This window comes from Pseudochaenichthys georgianus, chromosome 16 (assembly GCF_902827115.2).
Source record: "Pseudochaenichthys georgianus chromosome 16, fPseGeo1.2, whole genome shotgun sequence".
Taxonomy (NCBI): domain Eukaryota; kingdom Metazoa; phylum Chordata; class Actinopteri; order Perciformes; family Channichthyidae; genus Pseudochaenichthys; species Pseudochaenichthys georgianus.
The window spans coordinates 32,522,955-32,541,280 of record NC_047518.2 but is presented as its reverse complement, the minus strand read 5'-3'; the positions used below and the strand labels follow the sequence as shown (position 1 = coordinate 32,541,280).

Below are 18,326 nucleotides of genomic sequence, written 5' to 3'. Positions count from 1 at the left end.
GTCAGTAGCTTCAAACATTCACACTTCAACATAAGGCATGTTATGAGCAATGATTAAGCAATAAGGTTGAGGGAATATAATACAACCTTGAGAACAAAATACGGTCACTACCGAAACACTGGATGTTTTGTAAACAATTAAGTATATTGAGTTATCATTATCAACTAAAATGATATGATACTGATTGGTTTAATGTATGTTCAATTTCAACAATCATCAATTCTGGAATCAATATGATCAGTATTATGCATTTTACAAAGAAAGTTTGCATTATGATTTTTATGAATTGTATAAATTGAACTTTGAAATTTGACTACAATTTCACTTATATTAATTTAATTGTGAAAACCCTCAATACATATTTGTTAAAATACTATTTAGAGAAGGGAAGGTAAAACAATCTTAACAGGTTAATATAATACTTTTTTTTTTACAGTACTATGTTTCGGTAGCACCATTTTTGGTAGAGGAAAAACATTCCAATACAGTCAATACGATACGATATAAAAATGTACGGTTCTTTTACTAGATATATGTAATTTAGATATGGTACAAAATATATATGGACAACGTTTTGGGAGAAAAACATACAACATTTCAAAATATTTCCAACCTGACTTTGGTCCAATTCAGTAGAATGGCCCATGAAGCCTATAAAAGTTTAATGTTGTGGAATTTAAAAACATAAACTATCAGCCACCATTGGTGTCTGTTTAATCTACCTGTCACAAGTATGTAAGATGAATTGTGTTCAGTTGTAAATATGAACGGTATTCATCATATAATGATAGCTGCACAACTTTGGCTTATTTGAGCTTGTTTAACGTAACAGAAAAAAGCTTACAGACCGGCCTACTTACATCTTTGACACGCATGTTGTCTTATATTCCTCCTGACCCAAATACATAATAGCACTTTTCTGTCTGTTCACTTCAAAACCCCAAAAACAAATCCGTGTCATGTTGTACTTTTTGGGCGTTTTGGGTTTTGTTTTTTCCCCCTAAACACCTGAGCAGGTCTAAGCTATCATCCTTACTGTACCCCATTGCTTCAGAAAGACATTTGAAGGCAGCACATTGCAGCACCTGACTTTAGTTTAAATGTCGATGTGTGACCGCCGCCTTGTGGTCAAAACCAGCAGCTGCAGGTGAAGCTCAGAATATTAACAAAACTGTCCGGTTTAAGGATGAAAACATATAAAACACAGAACGACTATATCCATCTCACTCTCCCACTACCATGTGGACATCCTTTCTGCAGCTCTCCATTAATAAAAGAAAGGACTGTAAATATCAAAGTGATAAATTGTACATTTGTTATACCGATATTACTAGTTTACTTTGTGTCTATTATATTCATAATCTCACAAACCAATGCACCTGACACTTGTCATACTAGGAAAATAATAGCTTTTACTAATTCAATTTACAACATTCTTTATTATTGAAGTGTCCAAGTATAACAGCATGTGCAATGCAAGAAGCCTAAAACCAAAGCATTTAAATGAAATAAATATATAATTAATGTTATCATTAAAAACCTGTGTTTTTCTGGCTTCAGTCTTGCGATGTGATTTGGGTAAAATGCATGTTAAAGTACCATTGGACAACAAACAAATAAGTAACTTTCCACAAAAATCTTTACTTATCCAAGCTTTAAACACAACTCGACTCAGCTGCAAAGTGGGCTAATGCATTTTACTATAAAGACAAGAACATATCAATTGTTACTGCTTCTGCTTTCTTGAAATAAAACATTCCTATGATTGTCGCAGTATTTATCTTTAGATTCATTCAAAGCACTTCCATTTATCTTGAAACCTCATTGTAACTGGCACAAACACAAAATAAACATCTGTCTTTCATATTAGCAGCAGGTGTACATTTGCTGCCAACAAAAAGCAGTTAATCTTTCCTACTGGACACATTTGGCTGTGATGTAATTCATCATCCCCATCAGACTCATTTAGAGGGATTCTCACCAACATCGTTTGATTACCACCCACTGTGGATATGATCATTGAGAAAATAAAAACAGCCAGCCTCAGTCTAATGCTGCCTTCAAGGTAAAAAGAGGTGATACATATATAAAGAGAAAGCGTCTGCTCTGTGTAATAACATGTTTAAGTAGTGCTGTAGAGATCATCTTAGAGCCGCCAATTCATCTTTTGGTTTATAATGACATAGGAACCCCTTACTTTTTATAGAAATAATGCATATTTAATTGAAATGAAGCTAAGAGGTGGCTTTCATACTATCAGACACACCATAAGTATATCCTTATGAGGGAATTTAAGATAAGCTAAAAAAAAGACAGAAGAAACTTTTAAGAGTCTTTTAAGATTTATTTTAAAACAACAACAATAAAAACCCTCTTACTGTATGCATCAATGAAAAAAGACAACATTTATTGGCGACGAGATCGCAACGTTTTGAGTTTTGACGTTCAATCTGATGTTTTTGTGCCTACAAATGAAACCACATGCATTCATCACATACTGTACACAAGCACTTGAGTGAAGTATCTCAGGTCCATCATCTCGAACCCACATCTCTGCTTACCTGGTTCGACGTCTATACCACTGGACCATCTCTGATACCAAAGGCTTGAAAGAAAAAGAACATCAAAATGAAGATGAAGAAATTCAACTATACGTCAACTTGCAGAGACACAACGTTATCAAACTTATAACTGTAACACTGTGATGCAGAATGGACAAGATAACCAATTCAAATCTTTTAATATTTATCCATTGATTTATGTGTTTTATTGCTCACTGACACACTTTTTTACACCATTTTGTAACTAAATTGACTCGACATAGCATTGTTAGATATCATTTGAATTGTCCTGATATGTATTGATGTATTGGTAAAACAAGAGCACTTTGGTGGCTGAATGGTTACAGCACAAGCAACCTTCTCGCAACTTCACCGGTTTAATTCCAGCTGGGAACCACATGTCATCGCCCCACGTTGTTTTAAAAAAAAGCCGGAAGTTATCTTTAATTAGGAGATGAGGAAGTGTTATATGCTTATTTGAATTAATCAAAATTGTTATGAAGTTTTGAATCAAAATGTCTATCCTGTGTCCACTTTAAATTAAGCGTTTTGCAGTTGTTTCACATCATTATCAAAGAAAATATTCATCCTTTCTTTCAGCAAGAGAAAGTCTGAAGTTATTTGACAAACTAAGTAACAAGCTAAACTTGCTTTTTCTGAAAAAAGATGTGGGCGACTGATTCAATTCCATACATTGATAAAGATCATGACATGTGGTTGAAATCTAAGGGAAATAAATAAATAAATAAATAGTCCTTGAGTTGACACAAATACTGATCCCAAGGCCAAACAGGAGCTTTATTGTGTTGTTCTATCTGCCACTTCACATATCAACTGAAGAAGTTTATTTAGTCTAGCTTTATTTGGCCGAATCATTTGAAGTGATGGAGTATTTTTATCATTTTCTGCTAACCCTGTCTTCATTTATACTACAAACATTTATTCCGTTCCTGGTTTAGTTTTAGTTCGCTCTCCTGGTTTGTACTTGGCTCAAAATATAGTACTGATCAAAACTGAAAGGTATAAGTAGACTGTGTATAATCTATAGAAGTAATGATAACCCGTATGTAACAACATTTAAAAAAACACATTGCATGAGGTGAAACGTTTTTTTATTATTCATTTTACATATTAGGTGTGAACGCAGAGTATACATGAACAAACGTAATTTCTCCAAAAGTACATCAAACTGAACCTGGACTTGACTACTAATCAGAAAAAGAAGACTACCTCTCCCAAAGTAAATGATGTTCCTCAATGTTGATGTTTTTATATCCTCCCTTTTTATGTTTTTAACAAATCGGGTTGGGTTCCACCTCGAGTACAACCTAGAACAAGCACTTGACGGGTATAGACATACCATAGAAAACACACAAATACATTCATCACCTTCGCCTAGAAAGGTTCAACACACCCCTTCCTAATAAACTACAGTCAAATAGTCACTGAGGAGGATGAGAATCGCAATCAACCGAATGTCACTGTCATGAAATGTGCACTAGTTTAACAGAGAGGTCGACAATTAAATAAAATCTGAGTTTTGCATTGGTTTGACTATAACAGTACAAATGCTGTATGCATCTTTTGCTTTTTCAACCAAACCTGTAGTAGTCTTTCCTGAAAGTTAAAACTGAAATATATATGTTGTGTACGTTTTATTGAGCAGATCCAGAAATAAACCTCTGTATAAAATATAAACTCTGAAACTTGCACCACAGTATTCTAGATGTATGTAACCTGTAAAATCCAACTTCAGCACCTCACTTGCACATCTGAGCAGAAGTCAGGCTTTGACTTATGCATTTGTACTTCGTGTCAGGTTGTACCTTTTCAAGGTTGTGATAAACCCTGGAAGAAACTATGGGTTTGAGTTAGGAGTCGGGCCTATCAGTGTCTCCTTTACCTGTACTGTTACTTTGAACTCCCTACAAACTAAACCTGGACCTGACCTTTAGCTGATCGTGATAACAATTAACACCCATAAAAAGTAAAACAAAGAAACGCAATCTCTGAAAATATTCTCCGTTCTGATGACTTCAAACTGTTGTTTGTTTGTTTGTTTGGAATGTACAGTAACATCACAGTCCTGCTCTGATTAAAAAAAACGACTCAACTATATAACTGGTCCATGTTTACCAATGAAGTCTTAACTGACAAAGTGCCATCCTCTTGTTTAGTAGCAACATGGCCTCGTTCATCTATCCGTCGTCTGATTGGTCGGCCAAAGTCAGCAGACCAATCGGCAGGTACACAACCCGTTTAGGCACTATGCAACCACGTCAAAAAAATAAAAGAAAGATATTCATAGCAATATATTGTGAATATATAATTTTATCTATAAAACAAAAGCCCTGTTGAGGCTCCTATGTCTAATACGTACAGTAGTTTTAATTTAAATTATGTAACAAAATCTAACAAAACAAATAAGTAACCCCGTAATAACATGTATACAATCTCTTATTAACATACAGTGATGAGGAGAAAATGTAAAAACCTCCACAGAATTGTTTGTCCGAGCAGGGATTAACCACTGCTTTCAATGTGCCTTTAAGCAAGGCATTAAACTACCATATGGCAAATAAAGGTCACCGCTTTTTTCATGAGCCACCACCCATCTGTCGTCACTGATAATTGATAATTCATCAAATGTATTTTCTGGGACAATTTTCTGACTGAACTCCATCAATTTTTTACTGAGCCATTTATCAATGAGCTACTTGCTTTGTCACTATCCATATTTATAAAACTATTTAAAAAGAACAAAGGAGTTCAATCTTGAATTTTCTCCATATTTAAAGTATCTACTAATCATTGATTTGGTAGTGAGAATCATAAGCCAATAATGATTATAGTTTAATGCAAAATAGGGTGTATATTCACATTAAGGTATAGCGTAAACACTGAAAATGTTCACATTTTCACAAAAAGCATATTTTTTATTCATTTGACTAAACTGTTGCTTATCCAGTGATGTATAACCAAATGTTGACTACACTTAAAGATATTCTCTTCTTGATTTCCAAATGTTTACAAATCCTCCAGAGTTTTAAATATCTTCCCTCATCACCGTTAAACATGATAAATGCAAAGGCATATTCCAAAGTTAACAGTACAAATATCAGAGAAACACTAGCAAAAAGGGACATTTAGTAACGAGTAGTGAATTATAATGCTGTAGAATAGAGGTGAGAGCAACCTGGATTTGCAACGTGTAGAGGCTTTTGTTTTGTCCTTTTTCTGTTTTGTCTGTACTTCAAACACTGCCACATATCACACAGAGAGTATTCCTGTGGCGAACAGTCACTGCGTCTCGTGTTTACTCTCCGTGTGTCAGTACAGATTCACGTTCTCCCACTCCACGAGGTACTGCACCTTCCCGTCTGGTGTGACGCGTCTCGCCAAAATCCTCACTGCCTCCCCTCCTCCGCAGCTCCTGGACACTGTCCCATCTGCACCTCCAACTACAACCCCCCCTGCTCCACCTCCTCCTCCACCTACACCACCCTCTCCGCCATTGTCCGCCTGGTATGGGGGCATTTCACGTAGGATGAGGGGCTCCAGCTCCTTCTGCCCAGGCTGCTGCTGCTGGCTGTGTTGATGGTTGTGTTGGAGGCTGTGCTGGTGGTTGTTGTGTTGGTGGTTTTGTTGGTGTTGGTTGTTGTGTTGGTGGTTGTTTTGGTGCTGGTAGGGGTGGTGGTGAAGGCTGCCATTGGAGTTGAGGGGGTAAGGGTAGCAAGGTGGTGGTACTCTGCAGGTGTCCTCCACGCTGGGAAAAGAGATCACAGGAGTCAGGAACAGGGACTGAATCCTGTAGGTGTAGTTCCCCTTCTAATTCAGATAAGGAAACATAAGGCAATACCATATTTTTATTGGAATGTTTGTTAAGGTTTGCCACAAATATACTGTTACTTGCTTTAAAATGTGTACAGCCTGATCTATTTTCATGACTATAAACATAAAGTACCATTCACATGTCGTGAGGATGAATTACTTAAAGATGCTCCAATCGATATGTTTTATAAAAACAATAGATCAAAGGACAGAAAGGAGGGACTGAACACAGAAGATTAGGTGGAAAGAAAAATCATTCTAAATAAATGCTGATGTGTCTCCCTGGTTGCTGGATATGTACATAAGCAACTGTTTGAGTGTGAGGATGATGAAGAAATGAACAGACAGAGTAGAACCTGTTGTAGTGATGAAGACTCCTGGAGAGTGAAGAATTTCCGTTGTACGTGGTGTGGTAGAGGGCATACATCCGCTTGGGAGGAGAGCTGTGGAAAAGATGCACAGTTGTTGAAGACAGCACTTGCTTTGAAACTTAAAACACAAAAACATTTTTCATCCAGTTTTCATCATTTAAAGGCTTAGTTCCAAATAACTGTGAACTGTCAATCACAAGAAGTAACATCCTAAAGTAAATGCTCCTTTAAAGTCTATTTTAGTCTAAATGTGACCATAATTTATTAACATTATGCTGTATTGAGGAAGACTTCTAACTAATTAAGTGAGACTGTTAAGTCTTTAAGAAATATTTAATGAGGTAATAAATCAAGGGTTATTTTCTAAAAGACTTCTGTGCAATCTGACTTGTGAAATAGTCAGGGTAGAAGAGGTGTTTGTACTTTTATTATGTGACTGAAACATTTATAATCTGTTGTTGAAAATGTTATTTGGGAATATTTTCTACCAAGGAAATAATCCCACCTTCATTTTACTTACTACAAAGTTAATATGGCTAAAAAACACATCACTTAAAGTCTTCACTGGGGGAAGAAGGCTGTGGTAGATTATATTTGTGTTTTTGCCAGGTTTATTTCTGTCGAATTACACTTGCAAAGTTAACCTGACATTTGAATGCTTCTCAAACCCAATAAAAAAGCATCAATTCATAAACCACATTGGGAAATATTAAATAAAACCTCATTTACCTTAAACTAAGCTCCTCCTCTGACTTCCTGGAGTTGTAAAGGCTGGCCCCTCCCATGTATCCCTGGCAACATGGCAGCAGCTCAATGGGGTTGGCAGCAACTGGGGGGGGACAAACCTGAGCACAAGAGACACAGATAAAAGCTCCGATAGCTCCATTCTCAGACCTACTTCATAAAGTTCATTTTGCATATGGAGCATGCGGAAATTCATAGTGAAAACATGTAAAACTGAGTTGATATGCATTGTGTATTGTTAGAGTATTTGTTCCTGCATGGCCTTGAGGCAGATATGACAATATAAATAGACTAATAGCATTATTGAATGCGAGTTTCTTTATTTCTTTTCACATGTATATCTTTTTTAAAAGACAATGTATCATTTGCAACTGGTACACAAATATGAATATGAGAATTGCCTAAAATGCCTTCAGGGGCTTGAAAAGCGGCATCTCAGGAAATAATAACAGCAATCTAATATACCCAATTTGTATGTATGTATACTAAACTAGGTATAGTAAAGCACACAGTATTATTTGACACAAAGCATGAATGGAACGCATCATCTGTAGCCGTAGCTCATCCCATGGAGCTGGTTGTTCATCGAGGCAGCTCTCCTGAGACACAGACTCACGACCCATGAAAACTAAAAACATCAGAGCTTCATTAGAGCAATCAATCACTGGAAACGTCGTCTTGGGGGACGCCACGTTGCATATCTTACTGCTGGACTGTGACATATAGCGCCACACTTAGACCATTAGCACTCCCTTCTCTAGCATTGCTATTAGGACGGGAGATTATTATTCAGTGGCCTTTGTCGACGTCTGTGCCTTTAAATGGATGTGCTCTGTCAATGATGCACTGCCGAGGTGCCTGCGCCACCTGGCCAAACTGTAATCGACTGCAAAGTGCACTTGGAAGTGATCCCAGGCTATACATATCAGCATTCCTTCCCATCTCACTTCCCCCACGACAACAAACCTGCTCCTCCAAGACGGGCAGAGATTAGCATCAATCAGAGAGGCACAATGGTAGCCTGGATGTGAAAACGAAAGCTCTGTGGAGAGCATTGTTCCAGGGTTACTGTATGTGCACATGACGGATCAGAGTGTTGTGTAGGAGGACACAATGAGCATTCACCGTAAGGATGCTGTGTATAAATAGTAACAGTTATAGTAAAATGCAGTGTTGACTGTGCCAGGGTGATCCGCTGGGAATTGGGTTTGATCATCATGATAAATGTGGTGCTGAACTGCAGATGTTGATGAAATACATGAGTGGGTTTTTGTGAAGCCACGTTTGTATTTAAATTATACATTTTAACGGAGCCAAACACACAGACTTCATCTCTCACATGCCACCTTTACTCTAACCATAGACATTAGAGCATCAGCAGGCATTAAAGTGAAGCAAAGAAGAGAAGGAAAATACTGAATCACTGAGCTGCACAGGGTGTTAAAGACACGCGGACTGATTTAGACTGCGAAATGAACCTTCATCACAGTCTGACTGACAAGATCGCACAGAGCTGTTTACCTGGATGCATCAAAAAAAAGAATCAGAGAGCTTTCGTGGCCCACACCTCCCTCCTCGCCCTGATCTGGAGACAGAGGCACTGACCTGTGTCTCCATGATGCGACGCTTTGATTTACGAGACTCCGGCCCCCCCACTCTCCTCTGGCAGGGTAGTGACAACGGGCTGAAGAAAACAAAAACACACATAAATGAAAATACAAGCATAAACACACGCATTCAGTCCCAATGTGCAATGTTTAGTTTATTATTGTGTCTCCATAGAAGCCTAGGAGAGGTGTAAAACATAATGAGTGATTTTGATGTATTCTATTAATAAAATACATTACATATAAGCCCATTAGCAGGTAGCTGGAAACCTACGGAAAGAATACAATAATTGTTTCTTCGGCTTGAAAGGAAATGCGTCTCCTGCAAAGAAGACTTGATGTCTAAAACCCCCAAAGAGGCCCCTAGAGGCTCAAATGTCCATTACAACCCTCAATTGGGTAACACTGAATGGAATACATTTAGCTTTAATTAGAGCCATAAAGGTAGTAGGGATATATCCTTGTAGTAGTATACATATTTCTTCAGCAAATTGCATGATAATTGGAGCACTTTGGTAATAATTTGCCACATAATTGCAATGTTTCGGGTTTGATTATAGCTCATGTCATAACCCCCTCTCTTTACCCATTTCAATCTGCCTTTACACTGTCAACTGTCCAATACACTCCAACATTAGCAAAAAAAGATGAAGAGATATATTTTGTATACAGTTGACATTGTGGCACCAACGACAATGGGTGTCTGACATGGAAATGGATTGCCTTCTGGAGAGCATTGATGATTTCAACATATTTTGTCAATTCAAAAATGTCAAAGATAATTTTTTCCCCAGTGTTTGGTTTTAAAATTGTGATTATTTGACCTGAGCAGAGGAGAAAACAGAAAGCTCATGGAGTGTCGGTTCAGCCTCTATGAGCTTTGAATGTCCACAGCTTATATAAAGAAAATCATGTCATTAGTTTTGAAACTAAGTTAATCTGGATCAAACTGTAGAATAATTCAGGGTTGACAAACTGACCAACCAAAAACCAAAACCACTATATTTGGTGCCAGCTGCTAACAGTGCAAACACCTTTGACATTTGTTTATATTACATTCTTAACAATATTTGAGTGAACGTAGGTTGATATGTCAGCAGTGTGAGTAAAAAATGTACATTTAGTCAGCGAATAACCCTGGAATAGGAATAAACTAATATGTGTTGCCTCATGTGGGCGTTTAAACATCATCCATTTGAAGGAGGAAAAAACTGACTTCACTCAAATTGAACATCTTACATTTCTGTAAGAAAGAGAGGTGAAGTGATGCCAACCAAGAAGTGTTGTCTTGCTGACTACAGGAAACTAACAGTGCGTAGCTATTCAGATGAGCAAAAGGAACTACAAGATAAATGACTGGAGATATGAATATTGTTTCCATGTAAGACAACGTTATACTTGTGTTTTAGAGACTCAAATAATACAACTTTTTGTTCCCTGCTCCTCTGCACATGATTCCATTGTAATTCAGTTTGAATAATCCCCAGCTAAATGCTCAAAATGATTTAAAATGAAAAATGTCTGCAGGCTAGAGGACACATAGTTACACACAGACACACACACTTATAGATGTACGAACGTAAGCACACAGGAAGGTTTAACTTTCTTTTTGCAGAATATTAAGACACTGATACTTTTGCTGCCATCTGAAATGTGCAGCCCTTTGATTTGCACGCTAATTGTTCATGCGTAATGACTATACGCCCTGTGGGAAGCCCTGAGCTGTTATTGAGATAAGAGCAGAAAAGAGAGGCGCTGTCCTTACACTGACCTTCTCCGGTGCGTGATGTTGATAGGTGGGTCCGTGATGAGGGGCGACGAATCAGACGTCAGCGGAGGCGGGGCTCGGACCTGAAGCCCGAAAAGACACTTCTTCTTCTTTATCTCCTTTCCAGAGACAAACCTGCGGCGACATTAAAGAAGCCGCATTAACAGCCTGTTGTTCTTAAAATATACCAACACTTAATGCGTGTTTTTTTTCATTACTCCTCTTTGATGCTAAACATTTATTCAATGCTGTGTAAGAATATTTAATTATTCTCCTGATGAAAAAGTAGACTCATGAACTCAGTGACTTTGTAATTACATAAACATAATTAAAGCAGACCCTGTTTGCAAAGTTGAATGAAAACCAACTAAAAGCAATTAAGACTGGTTCATGTGATTGTATAACAACTAGTTGTGTCCTCTTCTACAAAATAAGCACCAAAAAGTGTTCAGTTTCATCTGGTCGAATTGTCAAATCCATTTTATTCAAAGGCCCACATTTAAGCCTGCATGTACTACGTTGCAAATAACGGAGCATTAAGAAGACCCCTCTTTTCACAAAGTGCTACTCGACAACCCAGTCATGTGTGGTCGGTGTTTATCCTTCTCATCATGTGCGCTGACTTACCTGTCCTTGTGGGAGTTCAGAGCGTTGAGGAGATTGTGACAGCGGTCTTGCCTTGGCGTGTCAGAGAGCTGGAGGACAGACAGGGATGCAAAATCAGAGCTGTGTTTACACTGTGGACGGCTATTGGACAGAAAACCTTTAATGCATAGAATCATTTTAGTTTACAGTCGCTGAAAGCAATATTGTTGATTTATACAAGTACTTGTTGCAGCTTAATGGCTCAAAGAACATGCTGCCTGCTGACAGGACAAACATGTCTTAAAAGGAGCTTAAAGGAGAACCCAAAGCCTCAGATATATGTACAGGTAATGCTTAGATGATTCCCCCTGGAGTATTATTTTATCTTCCTGTTTATTCTTTGTGGAGCAACTTTAGACTTTAAAGTTGGTGATATCGCACATTTGAGCATCAGCACTCTCACAACTCATTTATGTTGCAGATACTGGTCAGAGTGTCCTACTGTAGATCATAAAAATACAATGTCATAGGCAATTTTTTACTCCCTTTAAGCTGATGTAGAGGTCATCCTTTTTTGTACTTAAAAGTGTTACTTTAATGCCGTTAATAGGCTTTAAGTCTCAAAAGCAAAAAAGGCTGGCAGCATTTCACATCATTTCATCATGGTGCTTAAACGTGGAAATATCAATACCGCGCCCAGGAGCAAGGAGTCCCAATTCTCATTGGTGAAGGACAGTATTTCATGGTCAAAATCAAAGTATTTCCTCTTGCAGCACAGCGAGAGATGGTAGAGCACTAAATGAGCCAAATCCATCCTGTATATCAAAAGAAAGGAAAACAGAATACGATAATAAGAAAAAGGTAAAATACAAAACAGACAAAAATTAAGCTGGAAAAATACTTTCTCAATTTGCAGTGACATTTGAAAAGCCTGGATTAATACACCACATTTCTATTAGAAGGTTATTATTCTAATACATTTACTCAATTCCATTTTCTTCAAAACTAGACATGAAATGTACTTAACAAAGTATTAATTATTTGAAATTTGAATAAAGCATGTTTTAAATTACTTAATTATGTTTTTTTTTTTTGTTGCTGTAAGGATTTCAATAAAGATATGGTTAACATCACCAGGTCATGGGTAGTCTTTGAATGGTCTCTGGTCCCTTTGTACATACTGAGCACTGGAACTGATAAAACCTAAAAACACATAAATAAAAAGAGAAAATTAGCATCATGTGATTTTATACAATATAATTCAGCCTAAAAAAGATTATTTTTCTTTTGTTTTAAAAACGCAAAAACTTGCTGCCATCTTTTGTGCAGACTGCTTATCATTGTGTTCTTCATACACGTTCTGATGTTTCACATTTGTACCTTCCTTGCTGTTTATATAAGTCACTCTTCTATAGATATGTTGTCATATAAATCAGGCTGAACTAAAAATAAACAGACAGGTGCATTAGTTTCAGTATGATAACATGCTGTTCTGAATGACCCTGAAACTCACACCACAACAACAATGTGTGCGTCTGTCCTTCTATATGCATGTGTTTGTGTGAAGGTCATTGGGAAAGATAAAGCGCAGACACAGTATGACGGCAGCACATGCTTACTATTCCAACTGTGAGCTCAGTCTTCACTCTTCCTCCATCACCTGCTCAGCAGATGTTGTACCAATCCGGCCTCGCTCCCCCCGACTGTCAATCTAAATCTAATCCCTCCTTTTCTCCCCCCTCAGACAGCTTGGGCAATAACAAGGTGTCAGGGAGGGTGGAGGGCCCAGTGGGCTAACACAGATGGTTAATGACAATAATGACTTCATGGATGGATACATTTTATTACATGCATGAGATGCAGCCTATCAGACTGCACCGCGATCAGCATCTTGCCTATCCTCCCGACATCAAATCTGAACAACTACCAGAGAGATGATATGTCTGCTCTGCTGTCTGTCACTGTCCCTTTGCTCCGAGTGTGTAAGTCAGTGATCCATTAGCATGCACGCTAACGATTTAGTCTACGGCTAATTAAGGTAGTTAGGTGACAAGTGAAGCTGTCATGTAGACGCGTTCATCTGAATATCTTAATCAGACTGCAATCTACTGCTAAGAAGAGTTGATGCTTAAATGTCCTGCTTTTCTATTTTACATGATTTTAAACTGTGTATACCAACCAACATTTTAAAAACCCTGAAGATACACAAACACATCGAAGATGTCACCCCTGACTGTAAGAAATAGTGATGGGTGTTTTTTCACAATTGTATACATTAAAATGATTGATCAAATAAATAGTCGGCAAATTATTTGAAAATGAAAATAATACATTTGTAAACATTTACTTATTTTGCAAAAACAGGTTTCTGCTCAATCCAACCTTGATATTGTACAAAGTCAAATTAGAGTGAGAATCCGACCCCCAAAAATATTCTGATCAACGCAAAATAGGTATACAGAGGAGTCACATCAGATCCTCACTTATATATATTGACATGACAGTGTCAGCTAATATTGACCCATCAATTGTCAGTATCCACATTTATGTTGAGAGAAATTGTAGTAAAACCCTTACAATTGAATTTTTTATGTTTATTTCATTTTTTTCTTTTCTTAGTTTTTTCTTAATTCAAATATTTTTAATGAAGTCTTATTTAAAGAGAGTACACTGTATCACTCTACTATTGTTATATTATTATGAAAAGGTTTTTATTTTGACCTTGTACAAAACTGCTTTAAAAAACAACAAAAGATTCAAGCCAAGTTTCTGAGTGCATTTGAGACGTGACACACTCTGAGAGTAACGTCCAATAAATCAACTATTTAATAAAAACATTTATAATTCAGAATATTAAGAAATCCGATGGTTGAATGCTCGGTAACGCACCTGTCTCCATACAGCAGCGGCTTGGTCAGACACTGTGTGCAGGCCTCGTGGAACCACTGACCGCAGCTCGCACACTGCAACATCTTCAGGTTCCACCTGCAGGCCAACAACAGGAGAGACTTTAAACACATGAATTAATGGATGTGTCTAACATCTGTCACCAGACATGATATGTATAATTAAGGAAAGAAAGAAGCCTGGTGATTGCAGCTGACAGTTCACATTTTCTGAGATGAAATGTGTGTTCAGGTGTTAACTCCCATTGGATCCAACTACTCACATGCCACTTGGGAGTTTGTTTTATACTTATTGATGTTTCGGGATTTGACACATAAGAAAAAGAGTGCAACATAAGCAGAGGAGCAGCAATTGCATACAAAAGTTTAGTGTGACACATTGTTTGATTTACAACTTACCTGACAGTGAACTGATGAAGTGAAAATCTCATATCTCATATCATTTTGAGAAAGTCATAACAAACTCAAATAATTCCTGCTAATTCAATTTGACACGTGTCTATCTATAAATATATAGATATGCTGTATCCAATTTGCAAATAAATCAGAAAAAAACCTTGATGAGATGAGATGCTGCTTTCAGAGAAAATGCCATATGTTAAAGAGCACACATGAACTGTTCATTCATTCATTCTCAAACTGGCCTCTGCAGTGTCACTCACTCTCCAGGTCCGGCACAGTAGCAGTAGCACTGCTGCTGATTGGTCAGATGCTGCTGGTCCCAGTCTAAAGACGACAGCTGGTAGGGAAGCCGGAGTTTCATGAATTGCATGAGCCGGGCGAAGCGTCCCCGTTTGAGCGCCCCGCCTCTCTGAAAAGACAATTTAAGGACAGAACTGATTGGTCTGTGACCCCTCAAATCACTGTCATGTCAGAGCAGCGAGGGAAACGGATCACATTCGGAGGAGAGAAGGCAATCCGTCTCGTTTCATTGTAGGTCAGCCATGAGAGATAGTGTCCGAAACAGCGGAAGTCTGGACAATGAGATATGGACATTGACCGATTGACAATTAACCGGGTGCTTTGTCATCTCGTATCTACAGAACTGGAGCACATGTGATTGATTGACTTTAAATTTACTTCTCTCAACTTCAGCATAGTTTTTCAGCTTCGCCACTATTGATTCTTCACAATTTATTGGACACAATGTAGAACATCTAATATTGAAGTCAATACTGAGGGAATTAGTGTTCTTTTGCCTGGAATAAACCCATTTTCCGCTGTACCCAACAGTATAGTGGCAGCAAATCCAATATATTTGACTGGATTTCTCCCATATTACACGCTGAATGTCTTTTCCCTTGAGTGTGAGAGCGAGAGATTAGCAGCCTGACCTTGGTTGCGACTGCAAAGACACATTGCCGACATATCCACGAATCGCTGTCAGCTTCCGGTTCGATGGTTGGCGTGTGGCACTCTGGATGATAACCTGTAATGGGAGGAAGAGGCAGAGCGTTTAATTTGTGTTTACAAGACAGACAGATTGAGTGACAATAATGGCAGAGAAGCTCCATGTTTAGCGCTCTGCTGGTTTGTTTCAGGGCATGCGAAACATTTAAATATGGTTTTTGGGAGAGGGCAGTGTGTTTGTCAGCTTTTTCCTCAAAACAGACTAAGTGCCATCACACCTAGTCTGACAAAGCGATGAAGACATGATGGTTAACTTTGCTGCCCTTTACTGATTGTGAAATCTGTGGCTGAGGGTTTGGAAAACTTCTTCCCACTTGCAGTTCTGTTTATTTCACACTTTTAAAATTGTCCTACACAAAAACGTTATATTTATTTATTTGTGTTTTAACTTTACTGTGCAGAATGAGGCTTGTGTGGAGTTTGACACCAGATGACTATTTTTCATGTAAAATCTAAGTTTACAGCTGTTTGGAAGCCAGAGCAACTACTGTGCGGAAGTTACAATGACGTAGGAGACATCTTGTGCCCAGTAGCTAAAACTTTTTAATAGGACAAAATAAAATGTGCTTACTCCTAGATCCTGGATAATTCAATAAGGGAGAAGGAGCAGATGTAGTTTTAAGAAATAGACAAAAAACAAATCAAACTTACTTTACAATTTAATGCAGAGTTTTATAAGGTCTTAAAATATGTCTGGAGTGGATATTTAAATTGGCAATGAGCCCAAATAAAGACATCTTGTTTTAGTCTATGACATAAGCTCTATGTCTTCGGGCATCTGATTCATTTTCATTTTAGAAATGATACAGGTGCAACAACTCATATCCATCATTTACGATGTATGGTTTCTGTGTGTCTTTTTAAAAATCTGCAACACTATTATTTACAATACTGTGTCAAATCTTCAAGGTCAGTGCAAGAAGTGTCGGAGAACCAGAATTTGACAGCGTATGATAAGGCGTGTTTCCTTACCGTGGCGACATTTAAGACAATTTATGAGGGGTTCTTTAAGAGGTGGAGCGTCACAAATACAGCAAACTTCTTCCACTCCAGCAGCAACTGAGGCAAACAGAGAAAGACAGAGAGAGGCAGGGGAGGGGAGGAAGTAAATGTGAAAGAGGAAGACAGAGAGAGAGCCGTAAACTGCATTAATTTATGTATATTGATTCACATCCTTGCCACCTCATTGATTTCAGTGTCTCCTGCACCCTTTCAGATTTCACTTCATTTGACGGGCAGATATTCAGCTTGGTCCTGACAAGCATCCAACTTCCCCCTTTCACTCGATGTAAGGTGGAGTGGGGGCACTATCTCCCTTAAGAGTCATTAGTCTAATAAATTCATAAATAGACTCTAATAAACCAATCACAACATGCCCAGATGCATATACTCAGTATCACAACCTACAACGTGCCTGTAATATATTTTCTGCATTGTTCTATGAGTGAAAATTCTGAGATCCCGAGGAAAATTATAACATTTTTATCACAAAATTGGAAAAGGTATTTGTCTAACTCCTCATGCAGTTTAAAAGTGGAAACAACCACCTTTAGTATGAGTTCAGCCGAGCATCTATGCATTCAAAAACCACATCTTATCACCTTAAGTGCTTCCAACTGAAAGCTATTTAACTCTTGCAGATGAGGGGAGAGGGAAGGGAAAAAGAGAGTTCTTCTTACACGAGTGAATGTCCTTTCTCAGTACCCAGAACTCCGAGTTGTCCTCGAATCTCACCAGACAACATTGCTTGACTCCATCTACCTGAGAGGAAGATAGCAGGTGAGCGGGAATGATTGACAAAACTAAATGGAAGTCTTTTCAGAATCCAGGTGAACACACTCACTGAAAAGTCCCCCTGCCACACACACATGCACACTCCCACACGCACTTACTCTTTTCACATTGCCGAGGTACAGTAGTCCATCACTCCATCGAGCCAACACATCATCTCCTTCACTTACTCCCCCCATCCTGAGGAGAGAGACAGAGCGGGTAGAGAGGGGGAGAGAGAGTAGGGCTCATGTGAAATGGAAATCCGATTTATTCGCTGAATACTTTGCTGCCATTGCTGACAGAGGGGTTTATGGCCCCGGCGTTACGCCTGGCTCTCAGACAGGCGGGTTTCGGTGCAAAGGGGTTAAAATCCCCCACCCCCTCCACTTCCTTTTAGATCAGAGCATAGCGACAGCCTGTATCCACCACAGTGAAAGATGAGAGTGAGTACACAACCAGAGAGCGAGACAAATGATTACTGCACACATGAAACACACACACAGAAAGAAAACACTGCATGATGACTGCTGCAATACAGTTTGATTGAATGAGCAAAGATCACTGTGCAGCTACTTGAAGCATCTGCCAGGCACTTTTCGTCTTCTTCTCTCCCAACATCTGAAAAACTTGAATAGATGCATGAAATGACTGTGCAGGCATTATCTCTGCTCAAGCATTTGTTCCAGTGCATGCACTCAAGACAGACGCAGGATACACAACAGTGCATGTAGCCTTTTGTGATTCAAAGGGAAATCAGGCAAATTGCACAG

At 38.4% G+C, this 18,326-nt stretch overlaps 1 protein-coding gene across 4 annotated transcripts in view; it reads right to left on the bottom strand.

The window, feature by feature from the left end:
- Window positions 1-3,669: 3,669 nt before the first annotated feature.
- Window positions 3,670-18,326, bottom strand: part of phf1 (PHD finger protein 1) — a 32,642-nt gene continuing 17,985 nt past the window's right edge. For 3 of the 4 annotated variants that reach the window (XM_034101939.2, XM_034101935.2, XM_034101936.2), the window contains exons 2-15: window positions 17,676-17,754; window positions 17,463-17,544; window positions 16,756-16,842; window positions 15,708-15,802; window positions 15,036-15,184; window positions 14,357-14,452; window positions 12,602-12,670; window positions 12,159-12,282; window positions 11,510-11,577; window positions 10,880-11,017; window positions 9,113-9,191; window positions 7,493-7,608; window positions 6,749-6,835; window positions 3,670-6,327 (exon numbers count right to left, since the gene is read on the bottom strand). In XM_034101939.2, coding sequence (XP_033957830.1) covers window positions 5,892-6,327; window positions 6,749-6,835; window positions 7,493-7,608; window positions 9,113-9,191; window positions 10,880-11,017; window positions 11,510-11,577; window positions 12,159-12,282; window positions 12,602-12,670; window positions 14,357-14,452; window positions 15,036-15,184; window positions 15,708-15,802; window positions 16,756-16,842; window positions 17,463-17,544; window positions 17,676-17,753 — 1,704 coding nt within the window. In that variant the 5' untranslated portion in view covers window position 17,754 and the 3' untranslated portion in view covers window positions 3,670-5,891. The remainder of the gene's footprint in view (window positions 6,328-6,748; window positions 6,836-7,492; window positions 7,609-9,112; window positions 9,192-10,879; window positions 11,018-11,509; window positions 11,578-12,158; window positions 12,283-12,601; window positions 12,671-14,356; window positions 14,453-15,035; window positions 15,185-15,707; window positions 15,803-16,755; window positions 16,843-17,462; window positions 17,545-17,675; window positions 17,755-18,326) is intronic. The other variant, XM_034101938.2, reaches the window with a different exon arrangement.